The sequence below is a fragment of the Argiope bruennichi genome, chromosome X2, assembly GCF_947563725.1.
Source record: "Argiope bruennichi chromosome X2, qqArgBrue1.1, whole genome shotgun sequence".
NCBI classification, from domain to species: Eukaryota; Metazoa; Arthropoda; class Arachnida; order Araneae; family Araneidae; genus Argiope; species Argiope bruennichi.
In genome coordinates this window covers 15,818,648-15,840,144 of record NC_079163.1, presented here as the reverse complement: position 1 = coordinate 15,840,144, position 21,497 = coordinate 15,818,648, and the positions used below count along the sequence as shown (strand labels likewise).

The 21,497-nt window shown below is 28.8% G+C and overlaps 1 protein-coding gene across 4 annotated transcripts in view; it reads left to right on the top strand.

Annotated features, from left to right (window-relative positions):
* LOC129960852 (protein croquemort-like) overlaps positions 1–21,497 on the top strand; it is a 111,428-nt gene that overhangs the window by 15,297 nt on the left and 74,634 nt on the right. For 3 of the 4 annotated variants that reach the window (XM_056074550.1, XM_056074547.1, XM_056074549.1), the window contains exons 1-2: positions 2,356–2,498; positions 14,254–14,380. In XM_056074550.1, coding sequence (XP_055930525.1) covers positions 14,261–14,380 — 120 coding nt within the window. In that variant the 5' untranslated portion in view covers positions 2,356–2,498; positions 14,254–14,260. Of the gene's footprint in view, positions 1–2,355; positions 2,499–14,253; positions 14,381–21,497 lie in introns of those variants that run through there. The other variant, XM_056074548.1, reaches the window with a different exon arrangement.

The following is a 21,497-nucleotide window of genomic DNA, read 5'->3' as shown; positions in this document are numbered from 1 at the left end:
GATTAATGGGATAATTTAGCTGATGATACATTTTATGATAGCTTTAGACGTACAAGATTCTGTGACAGAAAGTACTAGTCTTATTGGTTTGTGGGCTTTGAAATCAGTGATTTCTAGTTGCCAAATCCATTTTCATTATAAATAGTCTTTGTACGTGCACCCGATGCACGTTAAATCTGATGTCGTCAAGCACCAACTCTCTTACGCGGTGTGGTATTTAGAAAAAGGATGTTAACCTTATTTAGCCGCAGTTTAAATTGACGAAGTATATCCCAAAATAGCATTTCTTAAAGCAAATTAAACTACAATTTGAAGCGGTTTTCTTAAGAATGATTTTATTAATCTGGCTTTATTTCCTTTTTTAAATCCAGCTTTATATAATGTTTTAATATCATTTCATGAACCTAGCTTTAAACCGATTTCATATAAATCGATTTATATACACCCCATCTATAATGAGTATATTTTGCATTTGAAGTAAGACATCCTTTAAACAGGTCGAATCGAAAGATAATTTGGTGAATTAACGTCGGATGGTGAAATTGCAAAACAAGGCATTGGAAAAGACATGCGGAAATTTGAATTGAGATAATATGCGGTGAATTACCCGTCATCTGGGTTTTATTCTTCATCACAGTTAGTAAGATGCATTATCATGAATTCTCTCATTTATTCTGTATTGTTCGCTCTGCTAAAATTTGATGAAGACAAATTTTAACAGTGTAAACGATGTGTAAAATAAACTATTAGAATGCATTTGTTCCGATATTTGAAATGGTGGTTTGAAATGGTATCAAGTTTGTTGGAGTGTTTAAAAAATATTCCGACAAACTTCAAAATGTTTGTTTGGGTGAGAGGATTCTGCAGCTATTCAGCCTTGTACCCGAACCATCCTTGCATGCTCATTTACTAGGAATACTCCTCATAATAACTGTTATTCCAGAAAAACACGATTCAATTAAATGAGAAGGACAATACAGAATCTGAGCTGAGTAAAAGTTGTTTAAGCGATAATTATTATGCTTTATCGGTATTAACATTTCTTCGTCGTCTGGGAAAACTTGTTTGATTTAATAACCATGACACATATTTCGGTTAGAATGTTAACACTATCGTGAGATTCACTTAAAATGGAGCTGCCAGTTAATAGATTCTCTAAATAAACTAAACACCACAATCACCACCTGTGAAACGTTATGACTGTAACTGCCATCTAACCAACTTCAATTTATACCAAAAGAAGAACAGCATGGAAATATCAAGTACTAATGTCTCAATTTGAAATTCACTATGCTTTCATGAACTTTACTATGAACTTTGCCACTCACCATGTCTTGGTGAGTGGCAATATTCCACAGATTGTCACATACAGATATATTATTGCGTAAAATATAGTTTGTTAAATCTTGGATCTTCTGCTAATTTTTCCATTATTTCATGGAATTAAACCAATTGTGATCTCTATCAGAAAATCAAATAATTTATACAAATCCAGGTGAGTAAGCACAATCATTTAACCCTTTCTAGGGCCGTGGGAAGTATGTTTCCCACCAAATTTATCAATATTTGTTTGAAATTATGTAGGTTGGCATAAGTTCTGACAAATTTTTTTTTAGAAAGACAGTAACTTAGATGCTTCAGTTCTTTATTTCACACAAAATGATGTGCCTTGGTTTGTCACTTAATTATTAATTAATCAAATTAAATTTATCTAATAAGTTAAATGAATCCCTTTTCTTATTCTAATTTCAAGCCTAAAAATATTTTAACATAATATGACTAGAAAAAAATGGCCCTTTAAAGGGTTAATTAATAAAACAAATACGCAGGAAAAAGCTTCAAATTAAAAAATCAAAAACGTAAAAGGCATCTTGGAGATAATATATGTAGATAATATTTTATGAAAGTAAAGCTTATATAATTATATTTTTTTATTACATTACAATTTCTATATTGATATTATAAAATAATTTTTGAAATAAAACTGATTGGATTTACTTTCATCAGATTGAAGTGTAATATTGATCTACATTATAGTTAGTACACAAGAACATTTTTCCAGGAACAGTTAATCTGCCCTTTAAAAAAAATTAAGAAAAATAATGCAATGGACATTTTAAAAAATAAGGTATTTTATTTGTTAACCTATAAATAAACTGCATCGCTAATTTCTGACAAAGAAATGGAAATTGCGTTGATAAAAAGATGATAAACTATGATACGAGTGAAAGCTGATTTTTTTTCGGGCCAAAAATTACAATGTAAAAAAAAAAGAAATGCAAGCTGGTTTAAAAAAAAAATGGGGTAACACAACAAAGATAAGATAAATTGTGATTAAAAAGAAATGATGTTTCGAAATGATATTTCATACAATAAACTATAAATGGAATTACCGTCACTTGATTAAACTGTCCAGATATGCCCTAGTCACGATTCTGAAGTGGAGCGAAGTTTACTTTCATATAACATTCTCCTTCAACTGGTGCTATAGAATCATAGTATGTAATATTTTTTTTAATTTTCTTACAATTTTCAAATAAATTTTAGAAACTGAAGTTTATTAATATAATATTTCTCCTTCTATTTATTAATATAAAATTAAATTTACCCCGATAATATTTTTATTTTACCTTGAACGATCTATTTATACTATGTATGATAACATGCCAATGACATTTCATATTAAATTCTTTTGTACTTGATTCCTTGTATATATGATATTTGTCAGTGATATAAATGATAATTGATCTAATTGATTGATCTAAATGATATTAGAAACAATAAATTATAAATGGAATTAGCGTTACCTGACTAAACTGTCCAAATATGCCCTAGTTTTGATTTTGAAGTGGAACGAAGTTTACTTTCATGTAACATTCTCCTTCAACTGGTGTTATAGAATAATAGTATGTAATATATATATATATATATTTAATTTTCTTTCAGTTTTCAAAGAAATCTGAGAAATTGAGTTTTTATTAATATAATATTTCTCCTTCTATTTATCATTATAAAATAAAATTTGTCACGATAATATTTTTTATTTTACCTTGAGCGATCTAGCTGAGTATAACATGTCTACGATATTTCGTGCCGAATTCTTTTGTACTTGATTCTTTGTAAATATGATGTTTATGGTTGGTCTAAATTCATATTGTTTTAACCTTGTATTTACCAAATTATTTTGTCATCGGTTTTTCAAATCTATTTTTGAACCATTAGTTAAGTTTTGGTACAGAATAAAACTAACGAAGAAAAAAACCTTTTTTAATTATTCGAAATAACTTAATTAATTTAATAATTAAAAGATTTTCAATGTTGATTTTAGTTGATATCTACTGCTTTCCATTAGAAATACTTTCTTCGTATTCTTTTAAATGCTGTTAAAAAATAATCATATTACGCAGAAATCAAACAGATTTAAACGGTACTTTAAAGTACCGTCGGTAAATTATTGATACGGAGTTTTAAATGATTGATAAATTATTTTTCTTGTATGGCATATATTTAATTTGCAAATTTGACTGAATTAATTGATAAAATTAACTCTTCTGATAAATTTTACTAAAAAATCTTTATGTGAAGTTCTCTTATAGGGAAACTGGATAAGTTGACAAAGTTAACAATTGATCCTTATGAATAAATTTTGTTTTTGAGGTAAATTGATTTTCTTTGCACGCACTATTACAGCAGTCTTTTGTTACATTCACCTATTTGGGTAAATTTTTATTTTAATATAGTTACAATCATTTTGCTAACATAAAAAAAAATCTAATGCAAAATTGTCATTTTGATGAGGTACGGGAACAAGATGGCACTTACGCATTATGATTATTTTCAACCCGGGGACGCATCATGATTATTTTCAACCCAAGATAGGATAATAATTCTGACAAAAATAGAATTCTTTTTTTCTTGGAAAATATAAGAAAGTGCGTTGATTAATTAAATATTTCTTCTTGAATAATATGTAATAAAAGGGTTAAGGTTTTTAAAATGTTAGCTCATACTAAATAAATAGAATTCGAAATCAGTATTTTTCATAAACAAAAATTAGGAAAACATTTTCCTTTAAAGTCTGATGAACCCTCGCGTTACCATGCATGGCATTTCCAACACTATTCATTGCAATGCATTCAGATCTCATCGTCTGCAATATACTGCACTTGACTTTCTTCGGAAGTTTGAGCTGACATAAGGAGTGTAAGAAATTCGAACTTCTTAGGTTTTTACAGAATTGTAAATTCAGTTTCTTTGAAATATCATATTTTTTATCTCCGAGTTGCTTTAAACATTCTTGTCTATTCTTTGTCTAAACCAATCTTTCATAGATGAATTTACGAAATATTATTTTAAATCTTAAGACCTAAAGAAGTTCGGAGTAGTTTGTACGATTATGAAGATAAAGAAAAATCATGCAAAATTTTTTTTTTAAGAATGCATATAAATACCAAAGAATTTAAATAAATGGTAATTGGGGGGGAGGGGGGAGGGATTGGAATCATATTCAACTTGCCCCGATTAAAAATGTTATTTTTGATATAATTGATTTTTGTAAGATTAGTAGGAATAAGATAATTATAAATAGTAATTATGATAATTATTTTTATTTTTAAAATTACGACACATTAAATCATCATCTAACAAACAACAAAAAGTTGGCAGAGATTTTCTTGTACGAGGTTTTAGCGTCTAGCAAAATATAATGCAAGTTGTATTCGTTAGGGAATGAAAATTGAGTAATGTGAAACTAAACTTGTCCTCATCTTGTCCCACTAGTTCAATTTGCTCACTACATAACTTGTTATACAAGAATTCAAGTATTGTATTACAGCAAACAACTATGAATGACTTAGTTTTGAAAATACATATTCTATTAAGTTTACCAAGAGCCAAAAATGTTTAATTTAAAACTGAGATTCTTGCATTATCGTAATATTAGAAATTTATTGTATCTTCGAATTAAAATTTTGAGAATTCTAGTTCACCAAAATAAATCTATCATATTTCTTAAAACCAAAGACTTTATTTCTGAAAAAAAAAATATTTTACAGACAATAAAATCGCTTTGAGAAATTAATTTTATTATATTAAAATTTTTCTTCTGATAATTACAGAAATCGTATTTTCTGAAATATATGATCAGGATTGTGTTTTAGAACTCCGAGTTGAGTTTTATGACCAATATTAAAATGATTGACCAAACGATTATCATTCGGTTAGAAGTGTGAATTTGAGAAATTCGGAAGTGAATTTTCAAAAGTTAAGTTGGCTTCTTTTGAGAAATGAATGTGAAATGTCGAAAATTTTGTTTTTGCTTCGGATAGATTGTTCGAGTTTTACTGTATTATTTCCAATTTAGCAAATATAATTAATTAAATATGAAGTTATAAATCGTAGCTTATTCTTGAGAAATTTAAGCAGGAAAAAGGCATCAGAATATAAAATCCTGTTATTAAATTCTCTGATCTATCACTTGAATTTTTGATGCCTCAAAATACATCATGCTTGAAATTATATAGTCTGAGGTATGAACTGAGAAAAACCATTCATACCACTGACTATCTGGAGAAAATCGAAATTTGACATCATTCATTTTTAATCTTACACCGTACATATATTAAAAAATTTTAGTTTAAAATGTGCAAATCTATGTAATGAGTATAAGAAAGGAAAGAAAAACAGTTTTAGAACTAAACTCTTAGTTTTAATTAAAATTTAAATCCATTAAAAATCTTCTACTTATTTTTTAGTTAAAGAATATGTAAAATATTAGAGAAAATATATCTAACCGTAGGATTGAGTTGTTCCTTCAGGTTCATGGGAAAAAAATCCTTATAATAATAAGTTAAGTTCGCATTCTTTTTCTTGGTTCAAATTATTGTTTTTAGGAACAAATATAATTTTACAGATTCGTAAGGAGAAATTGTTGCTTTGTTCATGGGTTTAAATTGGACAGAATTTTTTTTTCCTCTCTCGAAATATAAATTCAAGAAATTTTACACGTTTTGTAAGTATTCAAAGAATTTTTTTTTTAGATTTCTAATTTTGGCTATGTATTTTTGTGTAAGTTTTTGGGATCTTCATTTTTATTCTTGGGTAAAAGTCGGATTTTCTCACTCCTTAATCTTGGATAAAATTTAATATTTTTATTCTTTCTCGAAGTTTTTCTTTCTTTTGGGCGCACTGCCGAGAACTATTATATTCAATGCTTAGGTTAGAGTCCAAATATTGTTACTCTAATATTTGCAGTAATATATACTACATTTTTCCTTATTTATATTCTTTTTTCTTTCAAATAAAATCACACGCATTTTTACTCATTCTTCTGGCAAACTTCCAAATATCTGATGCTTGTTCTCGACTAATCTTTCTTGAAAAGAAATGCTAGGTTGCAATTTCAAACTTTTATTCTTTCTGAATTCTTGGCTTACATAGAAATGTATTTAAACACACTATTAGGTCAGCCAATTTACCAAATGTTTATCTTGTTCTTAGATGAACTTTCTGACCGGAAATATTTTGATGAAATTGCGAAACATACATTTTTTCAATGCAAATATTTACTTAATATAGAAAGGAGACATTTCCTATTCTTTAGAATTTTTTTATTTAAATTTTATAAAATATTAAGAATTCTTAGCACGCATTTCCTCTCCAAATAGTTTAATTTACTATTTTTTCAAGGGCAAACTTGGTGGTTCCTTAGAAAGCGGATAGAAAAATTTATATTATCATCCGGCATAAAATCTGTAAAAAGAAACCTTTCCGGTCAATAAATCCGAATATTACCAACGTGTGGCACAAAAGTGAGTTGTCAGCGAAAAGGCCTCCCAAACATGTCTGATTAGAGCTTGTCAGAAAGGAAAAACCACGCATTTCCTGACGTCTCTAATCACGAGCTCAAAAGGAACGTGATATATCAGTTATCGAATTACCCCATGGGCAATCTTTGTCTCAATTCAGTTTTCACCTGCCCTTTTTTTTTTCCACTCCTCCACATCGCTAGAGAATGTTTTCATTTCTTCCAAAGGTTATCGGGTTTTCCAGCTGTTCGCTCAAATTTCTACTATTTCCTATTTGTCTTCAAATGAAAATCAAAACTGGGGGTCGGAGAAAGGGCTTGCCCGAGGACTGACCTGGCGTGTACAGCTTCATTAAGAATGTAATTTTTTTTCTTCAGTTTATAAATGCACTTAACTTAAACATGACGTGGAATGTTTTTCACTTTTATCTTAAATAATACCAGTTCTCGCCTATTAATGCTCTTATCGCTTTTCCTTTTAAAAATTTATATAAAGGTAGACATAGCTAAAATAACAATGTTATTTTTTTTTTATGTTATACTAAATTCTGATTTTCTCCCTCAAATAAATAGGTTCCTTTTAAAACTTTACCATTTAATAGCATAAAGAAAAAAAAAATTCATATTTGCAATTCCAAAAAGAACCTAGTGTTTTTTCGTATTAAGGTATCCATTTGGTTTAAAATCGCCTCTTTCGATGAAATTGTCGAAATTTTTTCGTCTCTTTATTAGTCTGTCGAAATTTTTTAGTCTGAGCAGCTGTTTTATTACCGAGTTCACAAGCCTTATTTCGTGTACTATTGAAACCTTAAATGCAATAAATGATATTTTTGAAGAAAATGGAAACAATGATTTTCCAAAAAGGTATTGAAATATTGATATGAAATCATACGAGATTTTCTCTGAATTTTTTGGTAGATTCCTTATAGGAAGACTACCTATTGCAATGGTTCTCATGACAAGACTTTGAGAAAATTTCTGCAGATATTCACCGATCATGGTCCCTAGAAGTCAAAATCACCCTTCATTCAAAAATTTATATATTATACAATATGCGCATAACATTTTGCCTATTTGCCTTCTTAGAAAGATAACTAAAGTAATTTTGTTTGGATTTCAACTGGCTTGGAATATGTTGTCAGAAATGTAAAAACCTCGGATGAGTTCGTAAATAGGCTATATCTCTCAAAGGGGAGTAGAAATGGTGGACAGTTGAAATTTTCATTACCTTATAATTTCCTTAATATTTATAATAGAAATAATAGATAAAAAGAGATAGAAAAAATAAATCGAATTAGCGTCTAATTAAGACGACCAAATCTGTTTTTGAAATTTTTCCGTAGCTGCAATTGTTTAGAAGTTAGGGGTCAAACGGTGATTTTCGAGCCCTAATTTTGATAATTTCTAACATCAGCAATTTATGTTGCTAGTTTTGAAAAAAAATCCTACTTTATTTCATTTCCATACTTTGAAATTGTTCAAATGCACTTGGATTGAAGATAAAAAAATTTAAATAAAATTAATCAAGTAAAAAAAGTAAAGAGAAAGATTTAGTGGCAACATTATGTAAAAGAGATCAGTTTAAAAATTTCCAGAGGCTGCTTTTTTGAAATTCTTTTAAATATGTTTATTATTTTTTTAAAATTTAGCTTGGAATTGTACATTAGCATATAACCCGGTCTTATGTATGGCCATTTCTTTTTTTAAAATAATTTTCTAAAATAATTTTTTCTTATTGATTATATTCATAAGTCCAACGTGCAATTAATACACAAATACCGAAATAAAAACTTTTAAATGCTGATTTTTTATTAACTTCTTTTTATTCCAATTAATAGTTGTAATTGAAACATTCAAAACCGCAATGAAGTGTGATTTTGATTCCAACATTAATTAAAACAACATTAATTTTTTCTCCAATATAAATATAATTTCTGCTTTCTATCATAAAACGGTATTCTCTGGACTTAATTGAAAGAAAAATAATTGAAAACGATTTTGAGTTTCTTTAAATATGTTTAAAATAGAGAGATAAACTTTTAATATTTTTTAACTGATACAAAACTTATGGATTTTCTTAAACTCAAAGCATATTAATAATATAAACTTCATAACAAACCTGTATTTTCATACTATTTTTTATATTATTTATTTTGCAATAAATACTGAATGTTCGATACAATAAATTCATTAGAATGGTTGCTTCATATTTTAATATTTTATAGTTTTTATCTAAAGATTGAAGGGAATTTGAAAACAAAAACTTAGATGAAAAGGAATCTACCTTTGCCTTCTAGCTTCCCAAGAAGAATTTTTTTAATGTTTTCCTCTAAAAACAGTCAATATTGAATATAAGTGGTATTTTTTTATGAAAAATTAACAATTTAGTAACTTTTTTCAGTTTTATCTCTATTTTTGAAATAAGAAAGGTTTTAGAAAACTTTCATAAAATGTAATCCTGCAAAAATGTATGTATGTTTAGAATATGATTTTGTCTAACTGTTAGGAGGAGGCTAATTTACTTTTTGTCAAATTTTTCAAATTTATTAAAAATATTTTGAAGGTTTACTTTTCAATATTTTCAGAGTTTTGATAATAACTTTAAGAACAATTGAAAAATAGCATTTAAGAAAATATATAAATTATTTTTTTAAATTGTCTCCTATTACAGTCGGATATCTCAAAAAGAAAAAAATTTCAACAGATAAAAAACTAACATTTGCTTGCTTTTTGATGTTTTTAATATCGAATTATAGAAATTTTATATCGGAAAATTATAGAAATTAAGAAATATTTCTCCTCTGAGAAAATCTTGTGATATTTTAGAAAAAGTTTTCTGAAAGAACAACTTAAAATTTTTTTTTTATTTCTCGTCAAAAAAAAAAAAAAAAATTGTGACAAGTAAAACATTATTGATTCGATTTCATAGATTTAATAATATATATAAAACTAAGATCTAATGGCAGTCCCTGAGTGAAAGTACCAAAACATACGTGTCTAATAAAACTCCAGAAAATGACTAATACATGTTTAGTGACTTGTTCAGTTTAAACACAAAGAAATTGAAAATCGGTAGCCCAGACGAATGACCTCATTTTCTCTGTGGTGTTGAATGTGGTCATAAAGCTATAATGTGTGTTTGTCTATTAGGTGGAGATGAGTAAGAGAGGTTTAGTTTCAATTAAGGAATACATTTTGTCCTTGTCAATAGAACAATTTGTTTCTTAGACGAAGATGTATCTTATAAGAGTAATTCATATCCTTTTTTTCTTCATTTAAAATGAAAGATCCAATCGCACTGTCTTTTAATCAATTTAAAGTTTATAATTTTTTTCGCTTTTCTTTTACTTTTAAAGATAATTCTTATAAATAATGTCCCAAAATCAATACATTTAATTTAATCTTTCCTTTAAAGGAATACGGGAATTCAAAAATCGAAATATTCATACTAAGCAATTACTGATTTTAATCTTAAAAAGTTATTAGAGAAACTAATATACTAAGTAACATATATTTGTGATTTTTGAAGAAAGAAGTAACATGAAGAAATCTTCACCAATATTCATTGTTATCTTTCCGTGAACTAAACCAAGAAAAAGGATATCTTTAAAGACATTGAGTCTGCCAAAAAAGTATTGGGGTACTTGGCATGCATAATATGTAAAGTTATTTTTAAAAATATTAATATTAAAGCAAAAATAAAATTAATCAAGAAATTCTTTATAGTTTGATATACAGTTTGTAAGAAAAATTTTCTTGCTACTTTGGAATAAAAATTTGATCTAGTCTTTAAATGTAACTTATAAGTAAACAATCGGTAAATAAAATATTGGGGTAAAAAAGTATTTTTCAAATGAAAATTTTAAGAAATACATTGCGTATCAATAAAACTTAATTTGCAGACACTTTTTTAGATTATAATTTCTGACAAAGTATTAGCAGAAAAGGCTCCGTATAGAACAGTGGTAGAACAATATTTTGATATACGAAATCGTGATAAATAATTTTAAAAAGTTAAAAATTGTGTAGTATATTAAGTTTTTTGTATAGGATTAATCTTGAACCTCAATAAATCTAAAAAATCGCGTTAACTAATTTAAAAAAATATTGTTAATTAATTTTTGGTGTGGAATCGATAAAATTTTTTTTAAATAGTGTAATTGTTATAGATAAGTGCTACATATGTAAGCAAATTGCGGTCTGTTACATTTCCTTCCTCTTTTCTTTAATAAATTTAAAATTAATTATCAGTTTCATAAACCGTTTATTTCAATCGATCCCTTTAACAAATTAGTAAAAGAAATGCAAGTAAATATAGTGATTTTTACAAATTTATTTTAGAAATATTTGTTATATCAGAAACGTACGTTACATATATATTTTAGAAACATGCGTTACAGTGTTATATTTTTCTGAAATTTTTCTTTTTGAATAAAATTCGACTTATCTAACAGACTTTATTTCCATGTTAATCATGACCGAAATGTCTTTTAATTTGAATAAAATTGATAGCGATAGTAACTTCCTCTCATTATAATTATCTTTATTCATCTCACTGAAAATGTGTAAACTTTAAATACTGAATTCAATTTAACGTTTAATTCTTTGTTTTATCGGTTAATGTATTTAAAGTGTAATTACGTAACTTTTTTTGTATGTTTGTTTGAATGATGCAATCTGGTGAAATCTACTTGATGTGTGATATAATTACCTGGATTTTGCTATAATGTATCCAATTCCAGACAACGCTATGTGATAAAACTTTGATAACGTTTGAACAATAGCTTAAATTTAGAGAGTGTCACTTTCAAACATCTAAACAAAGCACATTTTTATCGCAGAACAAAATATTTTAGAACAGAATGGGATTTCAACTTTTCCCAATGAAGAAAATACTTCGGTTTCAAAAAATAAGAATTGTAAAAGCTAAAAACTTTTAAAATCTTTTTTCTGAGTTTGTTGTAACAATTTATTTCAACTTCACTTCATTTTAGGTTGAACTATTTCATTTTACAGAATAGACAATCGATGATTGGTCACTTGAATAGAATGCGTTAGTAGCTGGATACTTAAGCGAATAAAAATTCATTTATCATATAGGCTTAACCTATTGATGCTCACTTTGAAATCGGCGATGGACGATAAAAACTTCTTTTGTTTAGTTTGTTCTTGAGCAGTTCGATTAAGATTTCTACTTATAGGATAAAATTATATTTTCTAACAGATTATCCTAAGCAATGATGATCGTCTATGTTTTTAATAGCTCTGATATACAAAAGACGGTTACAGATGTTTTGATTGAATGTATAAACTGCATCGATATTTTCTGAAAATAATAAAATGGAAAAAATATATTTAAAAAAATAACTTTATTTTACATATTTAATTAATTATATTTATTTATAATAATTAGTAGTATAATAATTTATATAGTTTAGTTATAATAATTAGTTATATTTATTTAATTTGAAAAGCAAATATCGTCACTTTTACAGTAATCTTCCCGCTGCAACTTTGTTCTCCATGACGGTCCATAATGTCAAAAAATATTGTACTCCAAAATACAGAGACGGGATAGGGAAAAATAGCAAATTTTATAAAAATTTCCTGCAATAATTTCAAACAAAATTTCTAATATTTCCACAGTCGCACTATAAAAGAGACTGAAATGCATGAAATTTGTGCGCCCGTGCACGTCGTTCAATTTTACGAGCACGCTTGTGCAGATATTTTTCAATTCTCTGAATAATTGAAATAAAATAATTTGTAAAACTTAATCATAAAATATTCCATCATTCATTCTTGGGTGAAAATTAGAAGCCTTTAGAAGTGAATGTTTTTAATACTGATATACTTTTTAATTATTTATGTACAATACTAACAATATAGGACAACCACTGCCTTCATTTGCATTTACGTCCACAAACACTAGATGGTTATTGATGACATTTACGTCAACGGATTAAATTAGATTCTGCATTGCTATGTATTGTTATATGAACATTTTCTGCATAGAAATAATTTAATTAAATCTTCTGACATATCAGTTATTCAATGCCATGATTGCATCCTGTAACTGTATCGATATTTTAGTATGGTACAGCCATTGGTGCAAAAAAAAAAAAAGTCTTCTGCACGAAGCAAATTCTTTCAATTTGAATATTAATTTATCTATGATAAATGCAAATATAGTTGTTTGAAAGATATGTATTTTTCTGTAAACAAAAGACAAAATACGTCTTTGAAATGATTAAATGACCATCTCTAAAATGGGTGACATCAGAGTCGCAAAATACTATTTCCATCAAATGCCTCTCTGTCACCATCGTACACTTATATAATATTTGTATGACGCTGTGAAAGACCGAAAATATAGAACGTCAATATTCTATGGTGAATGAACACATACCAAACAAGTCGATGGAAAATCGAAAAATTGGTTGTATTCTTGTACTAATGTCGACGTAGATCGACAAGCACAAATAAGCTCTGGTGAGAGGCGAAATAAGAAGCCGAAAAGATACGGGCTGAGAAGCGAACAGAAAAGTTGATACAATAATGAAAATTGTATAACGTTAATCGCATTATTTTTGTGTAAATTTATAATTGGCATTATTCTTTCTCATTCAGAAGGAACTATCCGTTTGAAGTATAGCATTTTATTTCAACTTTTACTTAAGCTTTGTCTTATTTCAATTAATATCAAAATATTTAATAATATAGTATGATTTTAAAAATTGCAGATTTTTGTCTTAACGTAACAAAAAGTTTTAATTAACGTTCACCATTAATGCATTTTGAATGTCTACATTTACCGGTATAAGTGAGAAATAATGATATTTAACTAATATTTCGGATATGCATCAAGCCACTATGAGAATGCTCATATTTATCTGAGAATAACGGCATTTTCTTGAAACCGGTCTTTCACTGTAACGTATACATATGTAAATTGTGTTAGAACAAGGTCCAGCATCATTCTAGGCCACGGTAGTCTTGTGATAAGGCCTAGTCTCCAGAATCGGGGGGTTCCAGATTCGGGGCTCGTTTCTTAACAAAAATCCATGCAGCATCAAATGCTCGCTGGAATGGCAGAAATGCAATTACCGATTTAGACCAAGGTTCAAAATTAAAAGTTCTTCTGCGTGTCTCAGAATGAGATATTAACCCCTTCGCAGACAATGACGAGTTTGAGAAACATATAGAAATTAAAGTAATTAATGTTCCAAATAGGATGCCATCTAATTAAGAAGTTAAAATCGTAAGTCAAGGGTTAATGCAATAAAAGTATACTAAAAAAGCCTTGCTTTAATTAATTGGAAGATGCTAGATGGAATGTTGATTTTATGTTGGATGGATTTCATTGCTAGATTGAATGTTGATTTTATGTTTTCCGTACCTTTTTTATCAAACCCATTCCTGTTGCTAAATTTATCCTTTTATTGCAGAGTGAAAATGATATGCACACTTACAAGGAAAATCTCTGTGTTGGTAGTATCGGGGCTGTTAATTGCTGTGATAGGTCTAGTTATGTACTGTACTTTCCCCATATTTATGGAAAATGAAATTAAAAAGGTAAGAGTCTTTAGTAAGAAGTATTTCTAAATTGCATGTGCTTTCATTTTCTTCATGAAATATATTCTGTTTTTGAATGCCAGGGTTTGGTATATTCTTCGTCAATACTGATTAATTTTAAATTTCTTCTATTGTGGAAAAACACTTTTAAAATATCCTGTCATTTGAAAGGTAACAATGTACACATTTCTACAGTCAAGCGAAAATGCGCCCATAATATTTTTAACAATTTAGAATTTATTCAACGTTTTATAAATATTAACATGGATCCAAACGTAATAGGTTTGGGAAAAAAAACGATCCATATTATATTATGTAAGTCATATTTCCTTGCGATTTCAATTGTATAATTTTCATTTAATCTTCAAAATTTTCAAAAACGGGCTGTTTTTTTGTGTATTTTTTTTTAACTATTTCATGCAAGGGAAATAAAAGTGTTTTTTTTTTTTCAATAATGATGGGGGGGGATTATTTCATGTCATACAGGGAAACTTTCATGCCTTTTTCTTAATAGAACAAAAATATGCATAAAACACTAAAGGATGAGGAGGGTAATACTTGGTCTTGGTCTGCCCCACGACAACTCACCTACCTGAAAGGGTGTAAGACTTTGAAGGTCGCTGAGGAGAAAACCGTTATTTATTTATTGAAAAGCTTACAGTCATCTCCAGAATATGGAAAGTAATTAAGGGTATACATTATAGTTCATTTGACTAAAAAAAATATTCAAATTAAATAGTTAACAAACCAATTCTGGATTCAAGAGACTAAATTGAAAAGTACACAGAGAAAGCAATATAAAATATAAAAATAATATCACTATGTGCAAAAGGATGGAAGATATAGTATACTGTACAGCAATGTCAAATGTCGTACCAATATCTAAAACATCAAGTGAACCCATTATATAAAGTGAGTAATAAGTGAATGGCACAAATACAAGGTGAAAATACAAAGATCTAGAATGAAAAAATCATTAAAAAAAATCACCACTGGAAGGAAAATCAAGAATATGAAGAAACGTACGAAACTAATACGAGTAGAAAGTTTTTAATAGCTATAATTTTGCATAAAAAAAACCTAAAAGCTGTGCCAGAATAATTACATAAATAAAGCATCAATTAAAACAATGGAATAGTTAGATACAAATATATATTTAAACTTCTATCCACTCAACTGATCTGATATGCACACTTCTTATGGTACACATCGATCTAATAAGCACACCACACATGAAGTTAAATAGTGTGGCATGAACAAGCTTAAAACAAATGTGTAAAGATGGATATTTACATATCTCATATCATTTGCAGAATATTCAAAGTTTTATTTTCTTTACATGTAATGACATATGATATACCTAGTTCTCGTCGATTTCTAGTTACACTAACTTGCTTTAGAGCTGCTTAATTCTTTTTTATGAAATAACCTGCTTAACTTATAATATGGTTCTTCCTGCGACAAAAAAAAAGTGAGTCATTTAAAATGAACTGCAAAGACGGTCGAATATTCAGACTCAAACAAGAAACATAATATGACTGGAAAGATAGAGGGTACTCAAAATGCAGAGATGACAAGCGAATGCTAGTTAAAATACGTTCTCACTTCCAGCTTCCACAAAGCTTTATCATTCATAATACAGCGGTTCACAGCGGATAAGCCAGATCTTTCGAAAATATTTGCATCGGCGATAAGGTAGGTAGCTTAGTCAGCGGGTAGTTTTCAAACAATGGGCTTGTGGTTCCCTCGCAAAAAGAAGGCCAGGGTGGATAAATTGAGCGCTATCAAAAGGTTTCCTGAGCATTCTTTTAGCCCATCTGGGTGGTGTTTCCGGTCTTTGTCTAAGTGATTTTGGCTTATTTTTATGTTTTATACTACAATTAATAGTTCGTATACAGAATTTTAAATCTAAATATAGAATGAAAACAGTGCACAGATTTTTAGAGATATAGGTTGCTCAAGTACTTATCGGAATCATTTGGCAAAAAAGATCGGAAATGTAAATCTTATATGCTTGTACACAGGGATAATGAGAAATTCATTCCTATAGGTTTGTATTGTGCATTCAATGAATAACAGTATGAATGAAAGAAATGAATAAAAAATCTCGGGAAGTATTTAAATTTACAACTAACCACAATCGTCCGATACCGATTAATCTCGTGAAATTTTGGAATATTCTGTGCGAAAGTTGTGGAAATGCGTGAAGAGAAATAGAAAGTGTAGTCCATGGCATGTCATAAAACAAATTTTTCTGGTGACGCTTATATAAATAACGAAGACTGGATGGATCAAACTATCGTATCGGCCACCACGGATAGGACCACTCAGTCTTTCCCATCGTTGTTCCGTGTTCATCAGTGTTAAAGTGTGATGTTATGGCCGAATGACTACATGAGGCAGCCACATTTCGCGGTGCACCGACAAATAAGTTTGTTGCTTAGCCAAAAATTCCGACAAGAAATTTTCGAAAAACATTCAGTAATTCTTTTTCAACTAGTGGCGCAGTTTAGCCAAAGTTGGCTGTTACGCCACTAAAACTCGCATCCATCCATCCTTTTAACTAGGCATCAAAGCTTTAAGTTTATTAAACGGCACCGACGCATTTTCTCTAAATATTTGTATATAGCCGCTGTTCTTCAATGCCATCTATTGCGCGATAATGACGCTTTCGACCCTGCTTTGTTGTAAAATTCAGAATCACTTTTAAATCTTACACATATCACTAAAAGCTGCACTAAATTCCTCTATGGCTTAACCCCTTCGCATATAATGACGAGTCTGACTCGGCGATCGAATTACTGAATTTTTAATTTTAAATATGCAGTTAACTGAAAATATCAAGTAATTTAAAATGTAAAAGTCACTCAGAAAGGCTTCAGTATCTCAAATGCTCATTATATTATTATATTAAAATAACAATAAATATCCCAGATAGAATGACATCCATTTAAGTTAAGTAAATTTGGATGTCAAGGGGTTAAGGGCGACTTAAAATATTTTTAAAATAAAAGAAAACCTATTCAGGAATTAATATCGCCTATTTCAGAAATCGTACTTTATATATAATATTTGTCTTTAATTTGCAATTTATGTTCCAATTATTCATCGAACCATTTATATATGAATGTTTTAGTAATAAACTTATATCTGTAATATAATTATGTGTAATTATATTTCATTTATCTACCAAGAATACATAATTCATCATTACTGTCTTAACAGTCTTGCTATACTGTGTTTATAATAATAATTTTAAAAAAAAGAACCATTAAGACTAAAAAATTTTAATGAAAATTAAATTTTAAACCCTCACTAATATGTTAAAATTTTGTTTTTCTGTTATTATCTTGTATCGATAAAGAAAAAACATTTCTAACGCTAAAAATGTTGAAGTGGGATATTTGACTGCAATGCGCATATTAGTAAATAATTCCTTAAATGAATCCTAAAATAAGTTTTTTTTCATTAAAATTTAACGCAAAGAAACTTTAGTCATCAGATTTAATATCAAAATTAACTTGCGATTTACACATTTAAAACATTTCTTCTACTCGAACCAAAGGCGATCTCTGTCGTGTTCACCGACTAAGAAGTAAATTAAGAACTCCCTAGACAATGATCAGCTCATCATCTCAGGAGAGATTAGCCTTAATTACGTCGTCCAGCTTACCCTCAGGGGAAGAAGACGTTCTAAACAGGAAATTAACGTTCGTTTCTTTGCTCCATTAAACCACCATTTACGACCGACGAAAGAACACGTAAGATATTTCCAATGAAATCGAATTTCACTTCAGGGGAAAGTCGAGGCGAATAGTAGTGATTAAAGTTAAATGCATTTTTTTAACTATATTTACTTGCTTTTTTTACTATATTTTTATTTTTGCGGATTTGGTGTTGGTGGGAAGTTGCCCGTTCCGAAGGACTCAAGATAGCCTTGGATGTCAGAATCCAGTGGCTATTATTGATTGTAATATAATTCGTGTTTGGAACCTTGGATTTTTTTTCCTTGAGAACGAAGAATACAAAAAGAGAACATTGTAATCATCGTATAATTTAGTCTCGAGATTTTGATAGATTCCGCTTTTAGACCTCCATGAGTCCTAAAAATAATTTTTATTCTGTCCCTCCGTCTGCCCCAGTGACACAATAAATCAGAAATGGAATGAAAACAATGAATGAAATTTGGTATGTGGTCATAACTTAAAATTCCTAAATATGTTACTGATTTCAGGACTAAACCGTCAAATGGAAGTCAGTTTTTCTATCCATATTATATGAACACAATGCACAGGAAGAGGTAGTTAATTAAATTGTGCATGTGTTATTCACACAAAAACTGCACGTCTATATCAAATTTTGAGAGAAGTAAATGTATAATGTATAGAGAAAAAAGGTATATCATTACGCATGCTTAATTCTCTGTGATATAAGGAAGCTAAATGCAAAACGATACATATTGGTAATCAGCTGGAAGGGTCACCCCAAAATTTTCTCGCATACGCTCTAATAAACTTGTCATGCCAGAGAATGCCTTACTGGCGCACAATAGTTACAAATATTTACCGTTGTCGTGAATTTTACTGAACCTTATTGTGCCATCCTTGGCGAGTTAACCCTTTGATTGTGCAATTTTTTAAAAATCACTATTTAGATGTGATGTTTGCAAATAAGTTCAAATATTTTTCAAACAAAGTTAATAATTATTATATGTTACATAATAATATGATATAATTAAACTCGGTAAACGTAAAAATAAGCACTCTAAACTGCGAAAAACGCGGGATGCAATAGAAAATGGCCTGATTGCCAACCAGTGGAAATCACGGTATAAGCAAATGGGGGGGGGGTAACAGTAACCAAAAGTCGAATTAGCATTTTAAAATTGTTTTTCTCAACCGATTGAAATAATGATTTGACACAAAACTGCATTGTAATCACAAAATCCCATACCAAATTTGATATATTTATGTCACTGAGTTTTTGAATTATCGCGTTTATATGTTTCTGAAAATGCAGACAGGCAGACAAGGAAAAATATTTGGATTTGTCTCAAAATTTGACAGGTGTCTATGCTATAAATATTAAATCTGTGTACCGAATTTTATTTATTTAGCTCTCTTCGTTTGGTAATTACCGTGTTAACTTATATTCAAATAACCGGAATGACGGACTTCTTCACAAACGATTTTACTCAAAATTTGATAGAAATCTGATTATATAGAAGCAGATGGATTGCTTTGTTCATTATTTTTGCTTATTAATTATGAAACATCTTGATGAAATGTGCTGTATCAATGTTATCGCCATCGTAAGTTATTCCTATTGGAATTATTTATTTTTCCTTTCGCGTGAAATTGAGTTGATACGTATAAATTCATTTTTATCAAAATAGGGCATTTCTTTTTCATTTTTTTTTATCTGCAATCATTTCTTGTTGTCATAATCTATTTTCTTTTTGAAGGATATTAGAGATAATAAAATTAACAATCATCGTATTTAAAAAGAAACATTTGAAAACCCTAAATTATCTTATGTAATGAGTTATCTAATTTTATGTAAGAGTATTGTTATACAATCTTTCTAAATCTTTGAGATCAAAACCGTGAGAATTGAATCTCAAACTCATGCCATAAGTTTGATATTGTCTCATATCTTCTAAAACAATCAATTATTAGTCTAGAGTAGGTCACTTCGCTTTCGTATCTTCCGAAAATATTCGATGTCTTGAAAAATGTCTTATAAATAACAACACTTGATCACTCGATTATTCTACGTATTCATAAGAACAAATCATGTAAAATTCCAGTTAGTTTTAGGCAAAAAGAAAAATTAATCTGCTCTTTATATTCACGGACAGTTTTATTCAAAAAGGGAATAAAAACGTTTCTTCAGAATTAATGAAGTTGGTTTTCCTTCAACTCAACAAAATTAGTAAAAAGATGAAAAGGAAGGTTATCTTGTAAATGTAGTCAAACTTGATTTTTTTTCCATGGAAAGCGATTCATCGTCGTTATAAGTAGTTGGTATTAAAAATTTAACTAAACGAATGATTTTTTATACATTAAATCTTAAATAATTAATATTAAACCAGTATTACTCTGTAATTAATCATTTGATTCATGGGCTAAAAATTATAAACATGTATATTTTCATATTACTTTTATTTCCTTGAGAAAAATGAGTGTAACATAAGAAAAAAAATATTATTTTAATTGAAAATATTAATTCAAATTATATTAATTACTTTAATTAAGAAAACGTATACAACCGTGTCTGAGATTTAAATTTTCTCTCCACAAATAGCAATGCTGCAATAGTTGCATAAGTGTTTTGCCATACTGCTGTTCTTAGATGAATATCAACAATACCAGAAGATAAACCAAATACTTGTTCACTTTAATCAGAAAGGATATGAAAATCTTCTTCTCTGAGGATTAATTGTACTTCATCTTGCTTCTCAACTGTTTCATCATCGAAATCAAAAATATTTTCTCTTGGATTTTTCTTGAATCCACATACCATAAAAGAATCGCCTGAATTGCTGAAAACATGGGTAATCGTAAAAATACTTGCATTGATCGACGATGTTATTTACGCATATTTATGCACATTATCACTAACCTTTGAGCTTTTTGGTGATGATTATAGCAAGCCAGAAAATTAACAAATACCATCGTACAATCACCGTCATGACATTGGGCATAAAGACTCTTTACGTTGGTGTTACGGGAGTATTTCGAATTTTGAAAACTTGGAAGCGATGGTGGTTCATAAACGAAAGTTGGTTATCTAGGGTGAAAAAAACAGGATACTAATGTCATGGAAAGAATCGGTTTCATCTATATATCGTATTTTTAAATAAATTGCATTTAAATAAACTTGAAAGTCTCTATATAAAAAATCGGCTTAAAAAATAATGTAACATTTCATTGGAAAAAAATAACGAATAAGAATAGCATTATAACATAATAACGAGTAAGTGAAATCAGATATAAAGGTGCTAGAGAATTTTGAACGTTGCAATAGAATAGAAGAATGTAAAAAATAGAAAGGTTTTCTGTGTCTATTTTTTATATCTCTAGATATGAAATATAGGGCCATGAAATAGATTCAT